Genomic DNA, 21,913 nt, shown 5'->3' on the forward strand with positions numbered 1-21,913 from the left:
CTCCCTTCCCACCCTGCACTCTTTCCCTGGCCCTCCTTTACGTGCTGTGCCATCTTTACATCTTTACTCTCAGGACTCCTGTGAACATAAACTGCAGCCCAGATCCCTCCTAAGCCATTGAATTTGTCCCTTCCTGACACTTGAGCATGAGGAGGTGTCGGGCTGGGTCTGTCTGTACTGTGCGGATGGCACCACTCTCCCATGTAAGGCTGGGGACTATTCCCCACAGTTTCCTTTCCCATCTGAGGAGAGGTGGACAGGAGGAGAACAAGGCAAGATTCAGAAGGTAGGAGCTGCAGATCAGAATATTCCACCCCAGGAATATGCCTCTTTTGGCATAAGGATCATTTTGAACTGATTTTTGAGAAAAAGGTAGACATAGAAGAAGCTCTGACAACAGAAAAATGACTACTTTAGGAAAGAAATCCATCCCTTGATAGCCAAGAAAGATTGGTTTCCAGACCCCCTGCAGATACCAAAATATGAGGTTATATAAAACCTCTCTATATGTCCTCCCATATACTTTAAATCATCTCTAGGAAACTTATAATACCTAATACAACGTAAATGCTTTAAAGAACACGTTTTTTAGTACATGTTTAGTACCAACACAGTATTTTCTCCAAATATGTTCTGTGGTTGGTTGAAGCTACTAATAGGGATAGAACTAGATGACATGAGGGCCTACTTTATAAAGGGGATCTTGTGTTTTGTTTTTTCTGTTTTTAAATAAAGTTGGCCTTGAACTCCTGAGCTCAAGCGATTCTTCTGCCTCAGCCTCCCGAGCAGCTGGGATATAGGCATACACCATTGCAGTGGCTTCAAAATCTCTGTCTATGGGGCATCTCTTCTGTACCAGGAAGAGAAAGATGACAAAGTCACCAGACTCTTCCATGGAGAAGGCATCAACCCACACCTGCAAAAACAAAACTTCCCCCACTGACCACGCTCTTCTTGGCCACCTTCCCATAACTGGCCTTCCCCATAGCTTTGTTTTAGTGGACAATGGAATTAAAGCCAAAATTCAAAGCCACGTCTTTGAGATTCATTCATTTCCTGGATACCCAACCATAATCAAGAGGTATATGTAAATCTGTTCTTTTCTTGTTAATCTGCCTTTGTCACAGACATCTGCCTGGCTGAGAACTTTGAAGGCCGGAGAGATGATCATTTTTACTCCTCTACAAAGTGAAACAGAGGCCACTACTCTGAAAAGGCTATGGGGTCAGGCACAGGGCTGGACATAAGCGAAGGAGACCGGAGGGTACAAGTCTCTCCTGGCTTGACCTGCAGTGTACCAGCAGTCTCCATGCTCACCTCGAGCAAGCTGGTTCCCCAGATCTCTCCTGAGCAGCCCTTTCCAGGCCTGCTGAGTAGCCACATGGTTACAGCTTCCTGGGCTTTTTCACAAGCTCCAGCTTGCCCACCTCTGCTAATTCATCTCACTTCTTCCAGATCCTAATTCCCCAGCTTCTCCAGGTTCACATAAGCTCTAATTCCTTATTAAACCCTATCTTTTCATAGCATATGTGGATATTAGTTTCTTGGCTGAACTCTAGCAGATACACATACCCCAGTCACAAATCTCTTCCCACCCAGCAATCAGAGGCTACTGCAGCAATCAGGAGGGTTTGAACGAGGGCAGTATGTGAGGCATACTTAGAATATGATAAATGACAGGAACTGATTATGTTCTGAGAACACCAATGGGCTCAGATGGTTAGGTATGCACAGGGAGCAGGCCCCTTTGGGCATCTATAGTTGTGTTTGACCAAGTACTCAGGAGCTGGGTTCTGACTCAGCCTCTCAGGAGCACTAAGGAATATGATGTGGGTGCTGGAACTCAGTGATCAAGCCCAAATTCTGAACAAACCATGTGACTGGTGAGCTCTGCTTGGCTTAACAAGTAATGTGTAATTGGTACCTCCATACAGTCTAATTTGGTCCCATTACTAGGCTATGGCTCAATAACATCACATTTACCCAAAAAGGGGAAACTGCCTGATCCAAGAAGTGGAAAACCCCTTCTGAAATGGATCGACTCTGGATTTAGTCCAGGACCATGCCCCTAATGGAATTAGATAAATGAGATGTCTTTATCTCTTGAGTATGGCTGGCACAATGATTGCACAGCCTTGTCTAGATGAGCTAAATGTAGCATTTAGCTGATGTCCCATGAATGGAGTGAGGAAACAGCAGGGTTAAGCTGCCATGGGTTTGCAGCCAAGACAAAGGAGAGCAGAGCTGGGGAGGTCTAAGCAAATCTGAGCTAGAACAGTGCTATGGTCTGTGTCCAATGCATGATTGTGTCCTTCCAAAATTTGTGCTGAAACCTAATCACCAAGGTGATGGAAGCTGGGAGTGAGGCTTGTGGGAGGTGATCGGGTCACAGGGGCAGAGCCCTCATGAATGGGATTTGTGCTCTTATAAAAGAAACCTGGAGAACTGACTTTCCCCTTCCACCATGAAATGCGCCACACTACAGGTTCAATCTGACAACGCCTGGATCTTGGACTTCCCAACCTCCAGAACTGGGAGAAATATGATCCTGTTGTTTGCAAGCTCCCCTTGCCCCAGTTTATAGTATTTTATAGCAGCCTGAATAGACAAAGACAGGCAAACCCAAAATCAACTACAGAAACGAGGCATCAGTTGGATTAATTCCAGAAGAGAAGTTAGAGAACAGCATATGACCAGTGAAGACGTCTGCTGGTCGGTGTCAGACAAGAATATCTAAGAATCCAGAATGTTCCAAACTCTGAAATTTTTTGAGGGCTGATATGTCACAAGTGGAAAATTCCATACTTAACCTCAGGTGATAGGTTGCAGTCAAAACATGGGTGCACGGCAGTGTATTCAGCATCCCTTCCAGCCCTCTGCAGCTAAGATGTGTCTATTTTATTCATATCTTATTATGCATATACAAATATTCCAAAATCTGAAAAAAAAAAATCCTAAATCCGAAATTTCCAAAAAAGGGCTTTCAGATAAGGGATACTCAACCTGTGATGGGAATTGTCTACTTGGTGTGTTGAGGTCATTGAACAGGGGACAAAGGTGGAAGGGAGAGTCATTTTCTCCTTCTTATACATTTTTGAAATTTTGAAACATGTAAATGCTTTATTAAAAAATTAAGGGGCTGGGGTTGTGGCTCAGCAATAGAGTACTTGCCTAGAACATTTGAGGTCCTGGGTTCGATCCTCAGTACCACATAAAAATAAAATAAATAAAATAAAGGTATTGTGTCCAACTACAACTAAAAAAATATTAAAAAAAATAAAAATTCTGTAACACTAAAAAATGAAATCCATGAAAGAACAACACACCACTTAAAACTGTACTCATGTTCCACATCCAATCATTAATATAAATTGCGAAATGGCTCTATTCACATGCAATGATAGGGATAAATAATTACAAGACAGCTAGAGACCATAAATATAGAAAAATTATTCTCTGGAATATTGGATTTGTTTTCTATTGATGAAGGAAATTTGTAAGCACATTATTTTGACAGCTCATATTATAATAACAAGATACATACCAGCAGTGTTTCAAAAACACTGACAAATAAAGTGTTTTAGTTTTGTTCCCCCACATTCAATACTGATGGATCAATTCCTAGTAATGGTGCACATAAAATGAACTGCTGGGTTGCAAGCATCCTTTTCTAAGGGGATGGTAGGGTGGGGATGGATGCTATTTGTAACTGTGTGCTGTGAAAATTTGAAAGGTCAGGGGTCACCCTCGACGTTCTGGAGTACTGTCCTTGTCCTCCTGTACAGTTACTAGGAAGAAGAGACAATTTCTACTAAATGCCAGGCCTGGTCCTGGCGTCCAGGAGAGGAGCCCGCCACAGCAGTGCTGACACAGGCCACTCCATGCCGTTTCTGACTAGAAGATCTTTGCTGTTTTGTATACTTGCCAACCTAATCTCTGAGTGGCAAAGGAGTGGTGACATCACCCCAACAGAGTGGGGTATCTTCCTGAGAATGATGTTATGCTCCTATGTGTCTCAGTTATTTCTGGATTCTTTTATGATTCACGGAAGCTCCTCAGACTTTCCCCTGGCATTTGTTACTGTCTTTGTAGCTTGGAATGCATCACCTCTTTGGCCCAGCCCAAGCTGGCATTTCCAGGCAAAGACATCAGATGTCGTCACAAAGAACATGAGTGACTGCCCACTTGAGGCAGAGGGGATACTGAAAAACCACAAGAAGTACATATGCTTCTTCCCTTGTAGGTCACTGGCTGCAGTATCATGGCCAGGGAGAAAAATTCTGAGATAAAAGTAAGACTTCAGTTCACCTTTCACTCCTAACCTAGAGCCCATGAGCAGGAACACATCCTGTTAGAACTTAAGGATCTGCTGCCAGAGGAGCAGGGGGAAGGGATCCTGAGGGGCAGAAAGGCTCACTCTCTCTAGCCACCTCAGAGCACAGAAAGGTGAAGGGCTGGACTATGGTTCAGAATGAACAGTGGGCTCCACCGCCATTTCTCCCAACTTCAAATTCCACCTGTACCATGAGGTTCACAAACCTCCATGTTCCCGTTTATCCACAATCCATGTGGCAATGTCCTTAGAGGCCTGGCCACCAGGAAAGTCCCTGCTCACTCTTTATGAGGAAGGCCTGGTGCTGGGGAAAATGTCCATTCCCTCCTTTGTGGGTCCACCTCACCCAAACCAATTTCTACCCTAACAGACAGAACCCTACAAGTTCACTATCTTTACCTAGTCTCTTCTCTATGTCAATGTGACCACCTGTCCTTCAATGGTACTTTTTAAAAAACAAAAAAGCCTTTCCTTATTGGAAAAATAATGCATGATCAATTTTAGAGAATTTTGACATATAGAACATCTGAAATAAGAAAATTTTAGTTTCTAACCAGAGGTAGCCATCTATGAGCAGTTGGCTATGTACCTGTCCAATGTTTCTTCAATGCAAAGATAGATGTATATTTAGATTTTTCTTTTTCCTTACTGAAAGATTTTTCTTCCATGCTCTATGCACTGTTTTATACTGTGTTCTTTCACCATAGCTATATTGTAAAGCCAGGCTGAGTGTCACTTTTGGGTGCCCCTTGAATGTAACTCCATGAATGTGTTACACCTCATTTTATCATCAACATGGGCTCCTTATCTTATTCACCTCTACAGCTATGCTTCCCAGACAGGGCCTGCAGTGCATCAGGTGTCCTGGAAGGGTGTGATTTCAGAGTATTCACAAAGCCCTTCTGAAACGTTGCACACACTTAAATCAGTTCTGGGCATGTGGGGCCAGGCTGTGTGAGAGGGTTTCATAAGCCCTAAGCCTTTGGGGCTAGACTGGAAACATTATAAATAAGAAAAGTGGTTGGGAGGTAGGGGCAGCTGGTGATGCAGACTGCAGCTAAGTGTACAGCACATGTCTTGCCCAAGGGACCAGTCACTTCTCAGCTCCTCCAACCAATGCCCTACGTGGGCAAAGGACCCATTGCTATCTTCCAACTTTCTCAGAGGTGCCAGAAGTCCAGAACCACAGATCTTTAGGGCAGATATGAGGTACATGCCCCTTGTGCTGCGACAGGTGGGCATGGCTGACTCTCCAGACTGGGTTCTGTAGTAGGCTAATACAATGAGAAGGAAAAGGAGACTGAAGGATGATTATTCAGGGGTAGCTCAGGGCTCCACCTGTTTCTAGAAAGATAAGAATTTCAGAACTTGTCTCATTCCTACTTTTAGAGCAGTAACTTAAAGTGGGGGTGATTATGCCCCTCAGAGACACCCAGCAATATCTTGAGACATCTGTGTTTGTTAGAAGAACTTGGAAGTCTTCGGGGGAGCATCTGGAAGGTAGAGTTCAGGGATGCTGCCGAAGATCCTATAGTGCATAGGGCAGCCTCCCATGGCAAAGAATGATCAGGCCCCAAATGTCAATAATACCAAGGTTGAGCAACTGTGGATTAGGACAGTGGTTTCCAAGCTGGGTTACAAGTCTAAAATACTGAGGAGGGCTTGAAAAAAGTACTGATGCCTGGGTCTCACTCCAATACAAGGAAAGCAGAATCTCTGAGCAGAGCCTCCCATTTTAAAAGCTCCCATAAGAATCTAACACGTAGCCAGGACTGACACCTGCAATATAGAATGTCGAGTCCCCTGTGTTCTGGCAGAATGGAGTCATCCTCCTCCCTGCACAGGACCTACTTGGCACTTTGCTAAAACAAGCTCTCAATAAATATTTGTTGCCTGGCTGGGGATGGATTAGTCATCTATCATTAGTACCCTACAAACTGCTGTGCTAGACTCCTATTGACTTTCCACATTCTATTGGTGGCTGATATAAGCTTTTTTTTTTTTTAAGTCAATTATTCAGTACATCAAAAGGATACAACTCCCAGCAGTCAGTCAGCAGCGAACTAACACGCTTTCTGTTGGAATAATTACCTCTGAAAGTGAAAGGTATGGAAACAATCTGGACAATATATTCATGCCAAAGGAAGCTTGCAAAATTAACTTGCAATCTTTTTGTCACCCCTCCTGGTCATATGCAATGAGCAGAATTAGAAATAGTATATTAAATGTGGTCCTGGAAACTTTCATTGCTATCACTCGAGAAGATATGAAAGAAGAAAATTAAAACCAACAACAACAACAACAAAATCTGAACCAAGGTAGGAAGGAAAAACTAATATAAAGAAAATGCTAATGCCGACCAGATTTCCTGACAATCAGAATTATTTGATTGACCTATTCACATCCATTCTAGTTACGGGAAATTCTTAACAAGTCTTGATGGAAGCTATAAAGTGGGAAGAAATGAGAGAGGATAACACTGTTAGTCTGGACACTGGTACCACTCAATCCACCTGCCTGCAGGTTATGTATAGTGTTATTGTCACCTGTCACCTCTCTCAGGTCAGCATGGGCTCTAGCTGGACAATTACTGCTGGTACTAGGAATACAAGGGTCCACAACAGAGTCCCCATTCTTGGAGCTTAGTGAGGGATACATTGCAGCAAATCAGCCTTTAGGACAGGTGGGGTAGGAGCCTTGCAAGGTGAGAACAGGTATGGGGGCAGTCAACAGGAAGAGCAGCAACAGACATGGAAAAGGTGATGAGGTAGCAGGCTTCCTGGCAGCACTGGAAGAGGGCAAGCCCCAGTGAATAAAACAGGGCCTAGACAGGGAGGATTCCTGTGGGTGTAAGGAATAGCACATGCAAAGATCCTGGGGGCAAGGGAGAGCGAGGTGTGTTGGGGGGGGGGGCTTGAAGCAGTTCCACTTAGCAAGTGCTTCTTTAAAAGGCAGAAGGGAGGTTAAGCCTGAAAGAGTAGCCAGGGCCAGGTGGAGGCTAACTGCCCTGATTGTGGATAGCATGTATGAAGAGGTTGTTTTAAGGGAGAAAAAAGAAGAGGATCCTAAAAGGGGGGAGTCGCAGAACTCAGGGGAAGATACGAGGTGTGGCACTGGAGAGGCCTGTGTTCTACCACTTTCTAGTGTGTGACCTTGGTGAGTGACTGGTCTCATATATAGGAAGGAACTAAAAAGGAGTCAGACTTCCCAAGGTGGGAATGAATGAAATCACATAGACAGGATGGAGGGCTGGGGACAAGGACTGATGAAATCCAGGGGAGTGTGGCTGGGTCCACCCCAGGAAAAGTGGAGACCTCCTAGGGGACAGTGAAAGAATCAGTGTGGAAAGGCCCAAGGGGTACGGGAGACCAGGAAGCCTTTCTCTTGCAGAGGAGTCTCCTTAAGAGCTCAGAAACCAAGAAAGAAAAAGGAGGGGAGGGAGGGGAGAAGACGGGAGCTAATGTACCAGGAATATAATCTACCACTTTTGGCATTTTTTCAAAATACTGCAGCTGAGATTTAAAAGATTCAAATTGCTTTTTGCTCATTTTTGGATGTCATCCTGAGATTCCTTTGACTCTGGGCCAAGCTGCCATGGGCCATGAGTGACACATGAAAGGCCCTGTTACCTGGCCCGGAACAGTCTGCCGATGAAGCCAGCCACTATGGAAAGTTTTATGATTGTGATTATTTTTAAGGCAAGACTATGGCAAGGGCCCCTTTCCAGGAGAAGCATGGCTCTGTGTCCCCCAAATCCCTCATCCACCCGTTGGAAGCCAGGGCATGTAGAGATGTGTCTCCATGAGGAGGGGAAGGGTACCCTGACTGCCACCCCAGCCCGGGGACCTGGTGTTTTCCTCACCTTGCAATTACCTAGAAACCAGCTCCCTGCCTTGCACAGCAGACAGTGGGAGGCCTCCAATGACGTGAATGAAAGGCAAGTGTCTGGGGAATAAATGACATGTCCAGAGGTGAGCAGAGGAGCCTGCCATCTCCTAATTGCATTCCACAGCTCTGCTGTTTCAGCAGCTGGAAGCAGCCATGGTCCCGGTGAGGCTTTTACTCAATAATCCTCTCGTCCATGCAAGATCAGGGAAAACACAACTTTTAAGACAATTTTTGGTGAGTGCGGTCCCTGAAATAAAGACTTGTTTGGTCTCAGGCTACACTGAGTCGATTGAATTCTTTAAAAAGGACAATAACTGATGCTGATTTATAATAGAACTCCTTGGACATTAAAATGTTAATGAAATTGTTGCTATGAAAAATAATAGCTTGTGTTTTTACTTTAACCATTCTCAAGGCCCTGATCCTTTTTTAATACTTATTTCCAGTCATATAAAGAAAATGCTTTGTCATCTAATTTAAAAATCAGTTCCTCCCCCGCCCCCCGCAGCCCCCACCCCATGGTGATTTATTTTCTCTATAGAAAATGTTAATAGCTGGCCAGGAATCTAAATGTTAAAAGCAAGGAAGAAACGGAATCTTTGAAAATGAAAATAAATGATCCATTTTTCTTCTTTCAGAGAGATTGCTGCTCTTGGAAGACACAGGATGTGGGAAGGGGAGGGAAGGAGTGATTTCAGCTCTGAGTTCTGCAAAAGCAGCCACTTGGCCTTCGTGTTTTCCTCACCACCTGTGCATTGTATAGGCACACCTGGGTGATGATGGCACTTCTCAAGGAACCTAAAGATCAGAGACAATGGCACTTCTAGTATATGGCTGCAGAAGAGCCTCCAGGAAAGAACAGGTGCCACAAGATGAGAACTCCAAAGAGAAAAGGGGGATTTGAACAGGGTATTGAGGGGCAAGTAGGAGTTGTCCAACTAGAGAGAGAAGTACAAAAAACATTGTATGGAGAAAGCTGAGTATCACAAACAGAAGGGAAGTGCAGAATCCCTTGGGGGAGACACATAAGAACCAGGCTCAGTGCCCAGCCCTGATAGAACAGAGCACTTTAAAAACTCATCCGCAGACTGAGAAAGATCCTTTCAGCCACAGTGTATAAGACAGAGCAGAGGGGGTCATCCTGGGAGTCCACATGGTCCAAGCAAGACATGTGAAGGGCCTGCACCCAGACAGCATGTGGGTACAGAAGGGCGGGGCCAGAGACATCTGGAAGATGGGATCAACCCGACTGTGTGGCCAGTCACATAGCATATTGTGTTTTAGTGCAATGAATGTGGAATTCTTCAGGCTGACAGCCAACTGTTAGATTCATACTGAGAAGGAAAAAGAAAAACAGTGGTGGTAAGATAGAAAAGGTAGGAAACATCTAATTGGGAAGAAAAAGACAAAAGAAACTTAAGTGGAGAAGAGGTTGAATTAGAGTCAGGTCTGGAAGAGGTTTTCCCTGACAAATGTTTTTCGGGTCTTTCTTTACATACTTCTGGTGATGGAGAGCTCACTACATCTGCAGACAGCCTATTTCACTGACTCCCTTTGCCAGGGCCGCAAGCCACAGTCTTTTCTTCTGGCTTTGAAATGTATGGCTTGCTTTGAAGTTTTACTCTCAGGTGCTCCGTGAAGCTTCTTGGAAACCCACTTGAGTTAGCAAGAAGGTCTGAGAGCTGGTTTCTCCTCTCATCCTTCTGATGGAGGATCCTTCACTGCAGCAGGGCAGAGGCTCAGAAAAAGCCACAGTAAAGGAGAACAGCAGATGCGGAACACCTGGAGTGGCTGCTCCGGTTCCTGATCTCAGATAGGAAGCTCCTCTGGCTGCCTGAGCCCCTGCCCTCTTCCCTCCATCAGGAGCTCTCCCTTACCGTGCTGTTGCAGCCCGCAAAGCAGGCCGACAGGTAGGTGACGCCGTCTGCCCCACACACTGGAGTGAAGGAGTCGGTTTGGCATTCGCAGTTCTTATTGCAGGGTGAATAGGGGTCCAGGGCAGAGCCACGAGCTGAGCTGCAAGAGAGAGGACAAATGGCACCCATTCACAACAGGTCGATTTGTGACGGGATGCCCCCACTGACAGGGTCTGCCCATGGCTGTGGTGAGTCACTCTTGCTTATGGAATTTTCCCCTGGCATCTGCATCCTCCTCTTCTTCCCATCTAGCCCTTCTTGTCCTGCAAGGACCAGTCCAGAACCACTGTTGAGGGCCCCATTATTTTCAGTTCAGGGTGCAGGATGGGCATCTGGCTGGGTGGGCAGCAGAGTCCAGCTCCAGCTCCTCTCAGGAAGCCAGGAGGAGAAAATCATTCCCATCACATGTGTCCATGGGCTGGTGGCAGCCGGGGCTCAGCTCAGGGCCACACCATCCACAATACCTCTCCTGATTGCAGCAGCCTCAGCTCACCCACTTCCCAGAACAATAATGATGTCTGCACAGCTAGACATTTAACATCTTTTAGCCCTTTGGGTTGGTCCTCATCTCTGATTTGTTCCTCCCCAGCAGACAGGAAGTCTCCACCAATACTGCTACAACTGGACTGGCTTCAAAAATTACTGTCTGTCTGCTGGACAGAATATCCCAGGGAAAATAACACTAAGATATTTTAATTTTCCTTTGTTTCATTAATGGCACAGTTATCCAGAGCAAGCACTCTGAAGAAAGAGAAAAAAGGGAGAGCGGGTTGCTTCTTTTCAGCCCCTTAAGACAGGAAGTGTCTTTCCTTGGCCCCATTATTTTCAGTTCTATCCCGAGGCTCAGAGCACATCAGAACACTGAAGGTGATGGTGGTGTTATTTCAGTTTTTTTGTCATGCTCTGCTGAAGGTGTCCCATGTATGATTTCACTTATTCTCAGTGTAACTCCCACAGGCTTTAGAGAGAAGGAAACTGAGGCACAGCCAGGTTAAGTCATTTGATGAAATGTACATAAATGGGAAAGGAGGGATTGGGACTGAGGCAGTGTGACCACAAGTTTTCACTTTTTTTTTTTTTTTAAACACAAGGATAATGTCATTAGAATAAGACCTGGTGCTTGTAATCACCGAAATCTACTTGCACATTGAGCTATCCACAGAAAGGGCTGTTACTCATAGCAAGTGCAAACCAGAAGGTACATTTTTGTACAGGAAGGAGCTGAGGGCTGCAGAGGGGTTGGACGAGGCCACCTGGTGGTGATGGCAAAGGGGCGGAGGGGAAGCGTGGTGCCTAGACTCTGCAATTATCTATGGCTAGCTACCTCTGCTCTGTCCTCCCATTTCTCTTCCTCACCCTTTTGGGGTTCAAGATAAGCCCTGCTCTACTGCATCTTCTGGTTTAACTACAGGAACAGGCCTGGTTGCTTGCCTGGGAGAGGAGTCTGGCTGTGGAGAGAGAGGCACCAAGACCTGTCGGCCAGCTAGGCTGCAGCATCAGTGCTCTAGGCTGGGGCCCCAAGGCAGCCTCAGAGTCCCATGCAGGAAGGCGACAGATGTTGATACCAAATATTTAAATAAGAACTGTTCATCATTCCCTCAAAGGGTGATCCTGATGGGACTCTGGTCCAAAGCCAGGGATAATAACTAGGCTATAAGAAAAGTGGCCCCATAAGAACTAGCTAACTTCCTGCCCATTCTCTTTCTCTCTCTCTTTCCTGCCTCTCTCTGATATTTATAAATACCTACCAGGGGCCAGACCCTGTAATTACTATAATTACAGCCTAATGATAGCTCCTGATAGTTTAAGGAATTATTGAAATCAATTCTATCTTTCATTTTCAGTTCAATTTTGAAATAAAATGTATTTTATATTTTCTATCTTCACATTCTTAAAAGTCAAATGCCAGAAATAATTGAGTACTCTGTAGAGTGAATGCCTGCTTTTCTTCCTGGGGCTCCCCTGGCTATTGGTGGAACAGTCTGCCCTCGCAACCCAGGGGGACATAGTGATTCTTTATCTGGGAAGTAAGATGCAGAGGTGTCCTTATTTCCTCTGCTCATGGTCACTAGGGACCAAGCTGACTCCATTGAATTATGGCGGAAAGAGAGTCCTGGGTCTGCAGCAGGCAGGGTGGAACCAACATTTCTTGTACTCACTTGTTTCCATAGGGAACAGTAACCCCAGCCACAGGGCCCGTGTCACAGCCCAGGAAGAGGAAGGAGACATAGCAAGCCGTGGACACCAGGTTGACAAGCATGGCCATCCGAATAGCCCCCAGGGCGGACAGGCTGAGCTTCTTCACCAGGAGACCACCCAGGAAGATTCCCAGACAGGCGCACGGGATAGCAGTCATCCCTGAAAGAACACAGAGTGGCGGGGACCATGATGAACTGGGAAGGACGGGCCAGTCCATACAGAGGATGAACAGCAGGTCCAAGGCTGAGCCCTGCAAATCACCTGTGACCAGACTGTTTTTTCGCTGCCTTGGTAGTATCCCAAATATTTATGAAGGGGCACATTTCTACCCAGAGAGTTCATGGAAAAAGAGGGAGATGGACATGGAAAACTCAGTTATCATGAGTCTGAACATACCTGTCATGCCAAGTGGGCACCATCATGGGAATCACACGCTAGCTACTATGGGGACAACCAAGAGACAAGTCAGACAGATTGGGGAACACAGATGTGCATTTCAACACAATAAATACTAAGGAGCAGTGATGCTCTCTCTGTGTGTTGATGTGCAAAGTGGATTTAGGATGATTAGGAGATCTTCTCTTCCTCTTCAAATCAGGTGATGAGGGAGGGCTGCATGAGGGTGCAGAGGCTTCATGACCCAAAGGTCACAGAACTCATCAGTCTGCAGACAGTCTTTTAACCAGCTCTGCAACTCTTCAGAAAGTGGCATCAATCAAATCAATATGTCTTGTAGCTCTTGGTGAGTAATTGGTGAATATTTTTTTTTTCCTTTCCTCTCTCTTATACACTAAGTTATCTGCAAAGGCACAGGACCTAAGCCTGTTTTTTTCTGATTCTCAGGGATCCATGGAATTTTAGGAGGACCAAAGGATCCAGAGTTCCAATCTCCTGTTTGGTTCTGCTCTGTTCTGATTCATTTCATCTACAGTTCAGCTTTAAATTACTATGTGTCATTTATCCACCGCGTAGATTATGCACGGCCAATTTTCCAGTTCAAGCTGCCTCCTCCTTGCCAATCAACAGACCTCTAGGTCAATCGACTACATCAACCAGCTGGTATGTGCTAAGGGAATGCAAATTAATTTTAATATTAGGGTAAGAAAATATAATCAGAGAGGCTTAGCTCGGCAAGAAAATAGCACAAGCCATACTTAAAACAAGCATATATCTCTCCGTCATCTGCTGCTTTTGGCATCTCAGTGCTTGGTATCCCTCCCTTAATATAGAAATGATCTTCCTGAGGTGTGGTCCGGTGTGCCTCTATCCCAGTCCCAATCACGCCCACTCTCCCTCCATTCTCCCCCTGGAAAGAGCTGAAGAGCTCAGGTATCCCAGTCTTTGTACTTGCATTTCCCCCTCCTTGGACACTCTTGTCTGTGTCTTTCCTCAGCTGGACCTGTCCTCTTCAGAACAGCTTGCTTAGATCACCTTCTCTAGATTGGACCCTGCTCCTGACCATGGGATACTTTATTTCCACCCAATTCTATTTACAGTTTTTATCCTTCTCCCTGCTGTCTAAAGTTGTTTCATATATTTTTGGTTTTCTTATTTCTTCTTATCTATCAGAATTAGGTCTTTGGGGCTGGGGTTGTAGCTCAGTGGTAGAGCACTCGCCTGGCAAATGCGAGGCCTTGGGTTCAATTCTCAGCACCACATAAAACTAAGTAAATAAAATAAAGGTCCAACTACACCTAAAGAATAAATATTTAAAAAAAAAAAAGAATTAGGTCTTTTTGGAGGTCTAGAACATTTTTCATTCTGCCCAGTTTCACCTGGATCCCAAGTGTCTTAACACAGTGCCCCACAAGGATGGACACTCAAGTATCATTGTCAGAATGTGTGAGTTAGTAAGAAGCTTGGATCTGTGTGAGGAGCATCAGTGACAATGTGCCCACGCCCAGAGAGTGGCCTAGGTTTTGTCTCATTTCTCTAGCAGAGACCATGGGGGTGTCACCTGGTGATGATGGTAACCATGGCAACCTGCTTCCAGCACCTTTTCTCCAAGCCATCATCAGCCTCCCCTCTCCCTCTCTGATGCGTGCGCATGCCTTTAACACTCCAGGCAGCTAGCAGAACTTCCCCGACCAAAACTCCATCCTCATTACGCTAACTTATGCAGATTAAGCCCTTTTTATCTTCACTCATAAATAAATGCCATCAGTCCCTCAATCATACATGCTTCTCTTCTCTGAACTCTGCCCCTCCTTGAGGATGACTTTGTGGGTGGCCCAGAGCCCTGCATTTAATATGTTGGGATAAATGCATGGGCCCCATCTTCCAGGTTTGCAGGAGTTGCCTATAGAGCATTTCCCTAAATGAGCCTCCCTAAGTGCCTCCCGCCAGCTCCTCCTGCAGCTGGCCCTCCTAGCAATGCCAGAGCTGGAGTGATGCCAGGGGCAGGGTACAGGGAGAGGGCCTGTGTGCTGGTTGCCTGATTGCTGGGTGCAGGAGAAGTGCCCCCGCAAAAAATGCTCTAACCGGCAGAATCACTGGGAGACAAACAGGCGCAAGGAGGTGAAATTGTTTTTTTGACCTTCTGCCCTGAAGTCTATCGATTCGTTTGTCAATAGAAAACTTAGGCATCTGTTCTAAAATAGGATACATTCCCAAAGTCGAAGCAACTGTGCAAGTGTAATCAAAACACAAGGAATAGCAGCAAAGAAATCAGTAGATAGGAGATAAACTCTTCGGGTGCTGGAGGGCTAAACCTGAGAGATCTTGGAGATAATAAAGGAGGTATAACTTCAATTATAAAGAGGTATATTTTACCTTCTCTCTGTCAGGCAGGTATTAAAAGGCTGACTGCATTTTGCTAAAATTAAAGTGGAAGCAAAACTTAGGAAATAGTGCGTGGTAGAGTTATCAGTAAAAATGAAGAAAAATAAGGTTGTGTTCCTTTAGCAGATTCCTGGCAGATGAGGGTGATCCAGCCACATCACTGTGGTCTATTTTATTTTTTTAATTGAGACATGTTATGTCCTACGGATTGCACAAAGCTTATCAGCAGCCTGATGAACTTCTGTACCTGAGACCTTCTATAACCACCCCTCAGATCAAACTGAGGATATTTCTAGCAGCCTTTCCGAGTTAGTTTCCTGCAAGGGTCACCATTATTTTGGCTTCTCTCAACTTAATTAACTATTCCTCTTTTTAATTCCTAGAAATATGTTCTCCTTTTGTGTCTGACGTCTTTCAACTCCGAGATTCATCTCCATGGATGCCTATATCAAACGTCTTTCTTTCGCATGCTGTGTAACAGTCCACTGGATGAACAGTCTATAATTTATTTACCCATTCTGCTGTTGACAGACATTTGGGCTGTTTCCAGTTCAGAGTTATTATGCATAAAGCTGCTCCAACATTGTTCTGTATGCATATATAAATGAGTGGACCTAAACACTCATTCCTGCTGGACTGAAGCCCAGGAACAAAACCGATGGATCACTGTGCAGGCATATGTTTAGCTTTAATAGGTATCGCCAGAAAGATTTCCAAAGTGGCAGTGCCACCTTGCACTCACACCTGCAGGACAAGAGAATTTCAGTTGCTCCGCATCCTCACCAACACTTGGCACCATCAGTCTGCTGGGTGTGTCAAATCATCTCCTTATGGTTCTAATGTGCATTTCCCTTATGACTCACGATGGTTAGCACCTTTGCATGTTTATGGCAATTTCAGGAAGTGACAGGAGATTTTAAGGGAGAAGATGAGAGGACTTTACCTTTCCTTTCCTCTTAACAGATGTTGACTCCTACTTAATAGAGACAACAAAAGCCATGGGGCTAGAGTCCCCTCCAATGCTTGGCTGTACTGATACATTCTCAGTAACCTCAGTCACATGTCCTTCTTCTGCCCTTGCAGGGGAATACAAGGGTTCTTGTCAAGGGATGTCTACCCAGTTTCCTTTTCTCTTCTGCAAGAGCCCTGCTGCATTCTCTCCTGTCCTAGCCACACCCACTCTGCTCTCTACTCCAATACCCTGAATCCCCTCTCCTGGGCTGCTCTCCACCCTACAGGATGGGCTCCACCATTGCCACATCATGGACACAGCTCTGCCACAGGCTATGAGATGTCTTTATTGTTAAAGCCCACCCACAGAGACATTTATTTGGGCCTCCATCTTGCTTCTTTTTTGAAATCATTTCTCCCTCAACTCCCATGATCCACACCCTCTGGATTTCTTTTGAATGCTGTCCCTTAAACTTCTCTACAGATTCTTCAGGTTGGGGTTTCACCATTTCTTTTACAGTTCTCCATATTTCCCCTGTATAAATCCAACTCTCATGTCCTCAACTGCCATCCACACTAAATTTTACTATGTAATACATACTATTGTATTGCTATAATTCTCTGTTACTAAACCAGATCCCTGTCTTGAGCCCCCAACCAAATACAGAACCTCCACTTAGACATACCTCGATGTTTCATACCCAGCGACTCCAAGACCAAATATGTAATGCTCCCCACAGATCTGATTCCTCCCTGCTATTTCCAGTTTTCACAAATGATGCCAAGGACTGTCCACATCACAAACGCATGGTTGACTCTTCCCTCACCCTCATCTTCTGTGTCTCTGTTCCATCCAATACTAATTGACATCTAAGCTGATCAATTCAACTACTGCAGCTTCCTGGTCATTTGAAGTAGGAAAGAATAAATTGCCACAAAATGAAAATCAAGTTAAGACATGCTGTGGGATCATATTTCTCACCCTGCATAAGTAATACTGCATCTTACAAAGGCAAGTTGGTTTTCTTAGTAAGCCAACTCCAAACAACTGGGAGTCAATGCCTGGAGTTTGCCCTGAAAAGATGATAAAGCTATGTCTGATATTGGGAAGAAGTGCTATGATCCGTTAGTTATGTCTGCCATGGGTCTGGCATAGGTACAGGCATGCCTTCTAAGCTTTCTTTGTGTTAACTGTGGGTTTCATGCTGCCAAGAATATTCTTGTTCTCTATGACTGATGAAAACCTGCTAACCTTTCAAGATTCATCTTTCTTCCTTCATCCGATCTTCCTCATATTTTCCTAGTTCATACCAATCTATCTGCTTCTTGGCCTCTTGCAATGATTCCTATGTACATTTATATTTTTGTTCTTCATTATTAGGTATCTTAGTAATTGCATCTGGTAGGTAAATATTATACTGAAAACGAACCTGGAAGTTCCTTGTGTGCTGACACCACATGCATACTGGGCTGCTATAGGCCTAGCCCAGTGCTGGGCTCTTCATGGAGTCTCAGTGAATTCTTGGAGTATTATGTACAGGACTGGAGGAGATGGGGCTGGGGGCACACTCACCAAGCAGCTGGTTGGCAGAAGAAGTGGTGAGGTTAAACTGCTGCTCCAGGTACTTCCCCAGGAAGGCAGCAAAACCAGCCACCACCGCGATCTCCATGCAGGCAGCCAGGATGATGCAGGTGAACACAGGGTTAGAGAGCAGGTGCTTGGTGACCTTGGGGATCACTGCAGGGAGTGAGAGAAAGCAGAGGGTCAAGGTCACACATACAGAGCTCCCATCTTAGGGCTTCCTGCTCCACAGGCTCCTTCTTAACCATCTCTATAATAGCATCAGGTGGTACCTGGTTGCTCAGGTCAAAACCTGTATCTTACAGGCCATCCATAATTGAGAAGACTCTCACTTCAAATCATACCCTGATATTCTGCCAATTAAATATCTTCTACCAAAGTAGCAGACTATACTATGCCTCTTCTTATAGTTCACTGTAAGAAATAAGGAAGAAACACTAAAATAGTTTTTAAGCAAACACAAGATATTTCTTCTACCTCCATCTGCAAAAGAGGAGTTTGTTTGTCCAAAGGGAAACTATAATGCATGTATTTTAAATTATGTATATGTTAACACATTTATATCAACATGCCTATTTGAATATAGTAATACTATAAAGTATTACTATACTTTATACAAGTGTCAATGTATTTAATCTTAACAGCTGCAAAAAAGAAATGAAATCCTAGTCCTCTACAAAACAGAAGCCAAATCCAACACTTCCTTGACGCCTCCCTAGTTAAAAGCTTCTATCACTTCTCACTTGGGGGTCCAAAAGAGCGATCTGACTATAGAGTCCTGGGTATCACTCTTGATATAATCACTACCTATGTGGTAGCTGGTGAGATCAGCTCAGATAATTTTCCTGCTCAAAACCCTGCGGTGGATGAAATCCATACTGTGTCCTGGCTAGTGTCTGCCCCACAGTGATCTGATCATGTCCCTATGCATGCCCTTCCCTCCCTCCATCCCAGCCCTCTGGCTCTTGCTGTTGTTCTCACCTGCACCCAGGTTCTCCCCACTCAAGTCTCTGTGCTTGGGGCTCATCTACTACAATACTCTGACCTCAAACTGTTGCTGCATATGCACCCTCTTCCTCTGGCATCATTTCCTATCATCCAGTGTAACTTGGAAGACCCCTCTGCCTATCTTCCAGTGCTCAGGGCTCCTAGGAGAGCTGGAGGTGGGTGAAAGTTGTTCATCTCTTTACCAGCATAGGGAGCCAGTAGCGCTGAGGGCATGTCTTTCAATCTTATTTATTGTACCCTATTTACCTTAAAGTATGTGGTTGTTAAGCCACAAAGGTTCTCTTTTACATTGGTGCTTTTAAGAATGAGAGTTTTTTTTTTTTTAAGTTATTTGAAAACAAGCACATCTCTTGGATGTTTCCAGCAATTAGAGTCCTTGGCACATGGTCTGCAGCTAGTTTTCCTCATATACAGAGTAATGATATATCCTGGCAGCATACAAGAGGGCTCTGAGTTAGTAGGACAACACTGTCACTTCAACATTTACGCCTTTATCTTCATATGGGATGCTGTCCCTCAGTATCTGCAGGGGCTAAGGACAGAATTCCCCTCAGATATCAAAATCTGTGCATGCTCAAGTCTCTTATATAAAATGGCATAGTATTTGCATATAACTCAGGCACATTCTCCCCAACACTTTAAGTCATCTTGATCACTCATGCTATTATTTCAACATAAATGCTATGTAAACAGTTGTTGTACTATATTGTATAGGGAATAATGATCAGAAAAGAAGTCTATATATGTTCAGTACAGATGCAACTTTTTAGTGAATGTTTTCAACCTGCAGTGGGTGGGATCTGTGGATACAGAACCCATACACACGGAAGGCCGACTCTAAGTACAAAACAGTTAAATGAATTATGGTTGATGGGTCAAATGTTATCGCTCAAGGTGATTCCAGGTTAAAACAAGTAAATGGATTTAAAGCTATTTAAAGACAAATCTCATATCAACAATGATAACAAACAGCCTTAGGTAAATAATAAGAAGTAATGGTATAAGTGGTATACAGGTAAGACAAATGTTATAAAGGTGCTGTACCAGTGACTGAAGTCAGGGGACTCTGTTCTGCTAGAATAGAACAACAACAGTGGGGGATATGTGACACGTGGTGTACATGGGGAAGATCAGACCCAGTCTCAGCTGAGGCAGGTACTGTACTAAGTCTCGGCAAATTCAACCAGTGCCTGTGGCCTGGGAAATAAACAGGTGGGCAGAGAGCCCAACGCTGCATTCCAAGGTGATGGATTAGGCCTCTGTCCTAAAGAAGAGAGCTAATTACACAGGCTCAATCACATCTCCTAGGAGATGAAACCTCTAAATGGCCCAACTAATTAGAATAAAATAATAATAGGAGACACATAAGTTTTTAATAATGTTAACAGACAAGCTTAATAAATCAAAATGACAGAACAATGGGTCAGGAACTGGCAGATACACAAAACTGGAAATTTATCATCCCTACGAAAGATACCAAAGTTCCAAAATGAAAATCTCTATAAAAGGTGGGGATTTAAGGATCCTTTGACACAAGAAAAGAAATTTAGTTATGAAAGTGGGTGGAACCAGATGATTGGAAGCTCAGAATTGCCTTGGGCTGAGCAGTTGATTCTATGTTCCAAATGAGAAGCCACCACAGCTGGTGGCCTCAGCTCATCTGTAGTGGTTTCTTTGTTTCTTACAAAATTACCGAAGACTTAGGAAGGCAATCTCAAATAAATGCACAAATGAAAATAAAAACTTTTAAAAGGGCATGAATAAGAACGTAGATGGGAAGTAAACATCTTTAAACCCTTAGTATGCATTCTCCGAGATCCTGCTTCATTTCAAGTGTGGTCTTTATGTCTCTGCTTTGACTGTTCTTTATAGGGTTTTAAACATGAATGATAATCTGACTTTTTAGAAATACCATTTCAAAGAAATGCCTAGAAGTGTTTACCTTTAAAATCTATGTTTAAATGTTAGGAAACTTTCCTTTGTTAAGTCCATATTATTTTTAAGTAGTGTACCAATATTTAGAGAAAACTTGACTGTGTGGTGTTTAAAAATGTGATTTAACAAATATAGACAATGAATACACTGGGCACAGGCAGAGGACAATGAGGTCTTCATGTGGAAGCGACCCTTGGATGCCAAGACTCTGCCCTTGGGTGAAGGCCAACTTGCTATGTGTGTGGCACATCGTGACAGGACCTGGGTGGTCATGTCATGGCACATCACACTCACACTATAGAGAGAGCAGCACAGATCACATCAGGTGATTGGGGCACTTCCTTGGAATGAAGGAGTCTGATGGTCCTGGTTGTTGATATGCTTTGGCAGATAATAACAGTGTTACTCAAGCCCTGTGTCCTTTGGGAATCAAGACATCTAGACTCTGAAAACATTGCCAATGACGAATGGGCAAGTTGGGGACATTCCAGGAAGATGATCCTTCACCATGCTTTTATTGTAGGCTTCATTTCCTTTGTCAGGGAGCAGTCCCTTCAGAGTCGGGGACTCCAGAAGAGTAAAGCGCCACAGCCATGCTCCATTACAAATTAAACCCCTGCAGGGCTGGCTGACACTACCCGGATCCTCTAATAGGAGACTTTTATTCTCTGGCTCAGAAATGACTGATGATCTGAGCTTTGATCACCATATCTCTTTAGGCCCCAGTATCACCTTGTCCTTGATCAGAGTTGTCATGATTTGTTTGGGGATGGGAAGGGCCCTTGCTCAACAAAGGCAACTCCAGTTAATGGAACGTTTTTTATACTTCAGCAAGCAATTTAATTATTCCAGAGATAATTCCTCGTCCGTGGGAGGAACTCCTTGTCAAGACAGGAGTCTGCCTGCTTTTGTCTTAATATCGAATGACTAATTTCTCTTTGAATTAGATGTGAAAATCATTAAGTTCCAGAAGCCTTGGACTGAAGGCCCGGAGAAGCATCGGTGGGCCTTATTTGCATGAAGAACTTTTTATTTTTTTAAACCAAGCTCATAGGCTTCTGGAAATGGCAGCTTCTTTTTGGGTCCCACTATTTTCCTGTCAGGTTCTTCCTCCGTCTCTGGCTCTATTGTGATGACCGGTTGCACTCTCACAAGATGATTCCTCACCAAAGGTTCAGCCTACCTTTCAAAACCCCAGTTTGAGGAAGGGCTCTCATTGAGCTTGATCCTAGGGTAACCCAGTGTTTCAAGATTTTTCATTCAAATAGATTGTTAAGCCTGTCACATAAGCCTTTCCAAGGAAGTGGCGGCTAATGAGTT

At 44.4% G+C, this 21,913-nt stretch overlaps 1 protein-coding gene across 2 annotated transcripts in view; it reads right to left on the reverse strand.

Moving 5' to 3' along the window:
* Slco3a1 (solute carrier organic anion transporter family member 3A1) overlaps nt 1-21,913 on the reverse strand; it is a 299,670-nt gene that overhangs the window by 29,738 nt on the left and 248,019 nt on the right. For both annotated transcript variants that reach the window (XM_046436665.2, XM_046436661.2), the window contains exons 5-7: nt 17,642-17,806; nt 12,297-12,495; nt 10,099-10,237 (exon numbers count right to left, since the gene is read on the reverse strand). In XM_046436665.2, the coding sequence (XP_046292621.1) occupies nt 10,099-10,237; nt 12,297-12,495; nt 17,642-17,806 (503 nt within the window). The remainder of the gene's footprint in view (nt 1-10,098; nt 10,238-12,296; nt 12,496-17,641; nt 17,807-21,913) is intronic.

The sequence above is a fragment of the Marmota monax genome, unplaced genomic scaffold (genome assembly GCF_021218885.2).
Source record: "Marmota monax isolate L192 unplaced genomic scaffold, Marmota_monax_Labrador192_F-V1.1 WCK01_AAM20220418_F8-fsc00005, whole genome shotgun sequence".
NCBI classification, from domain to species: domain Eukaryota; kingdom Metazoa; phylum Chordata; class Mammalia; order Rodentia; family Sciuridae; genus Marmota; species Marmota monax.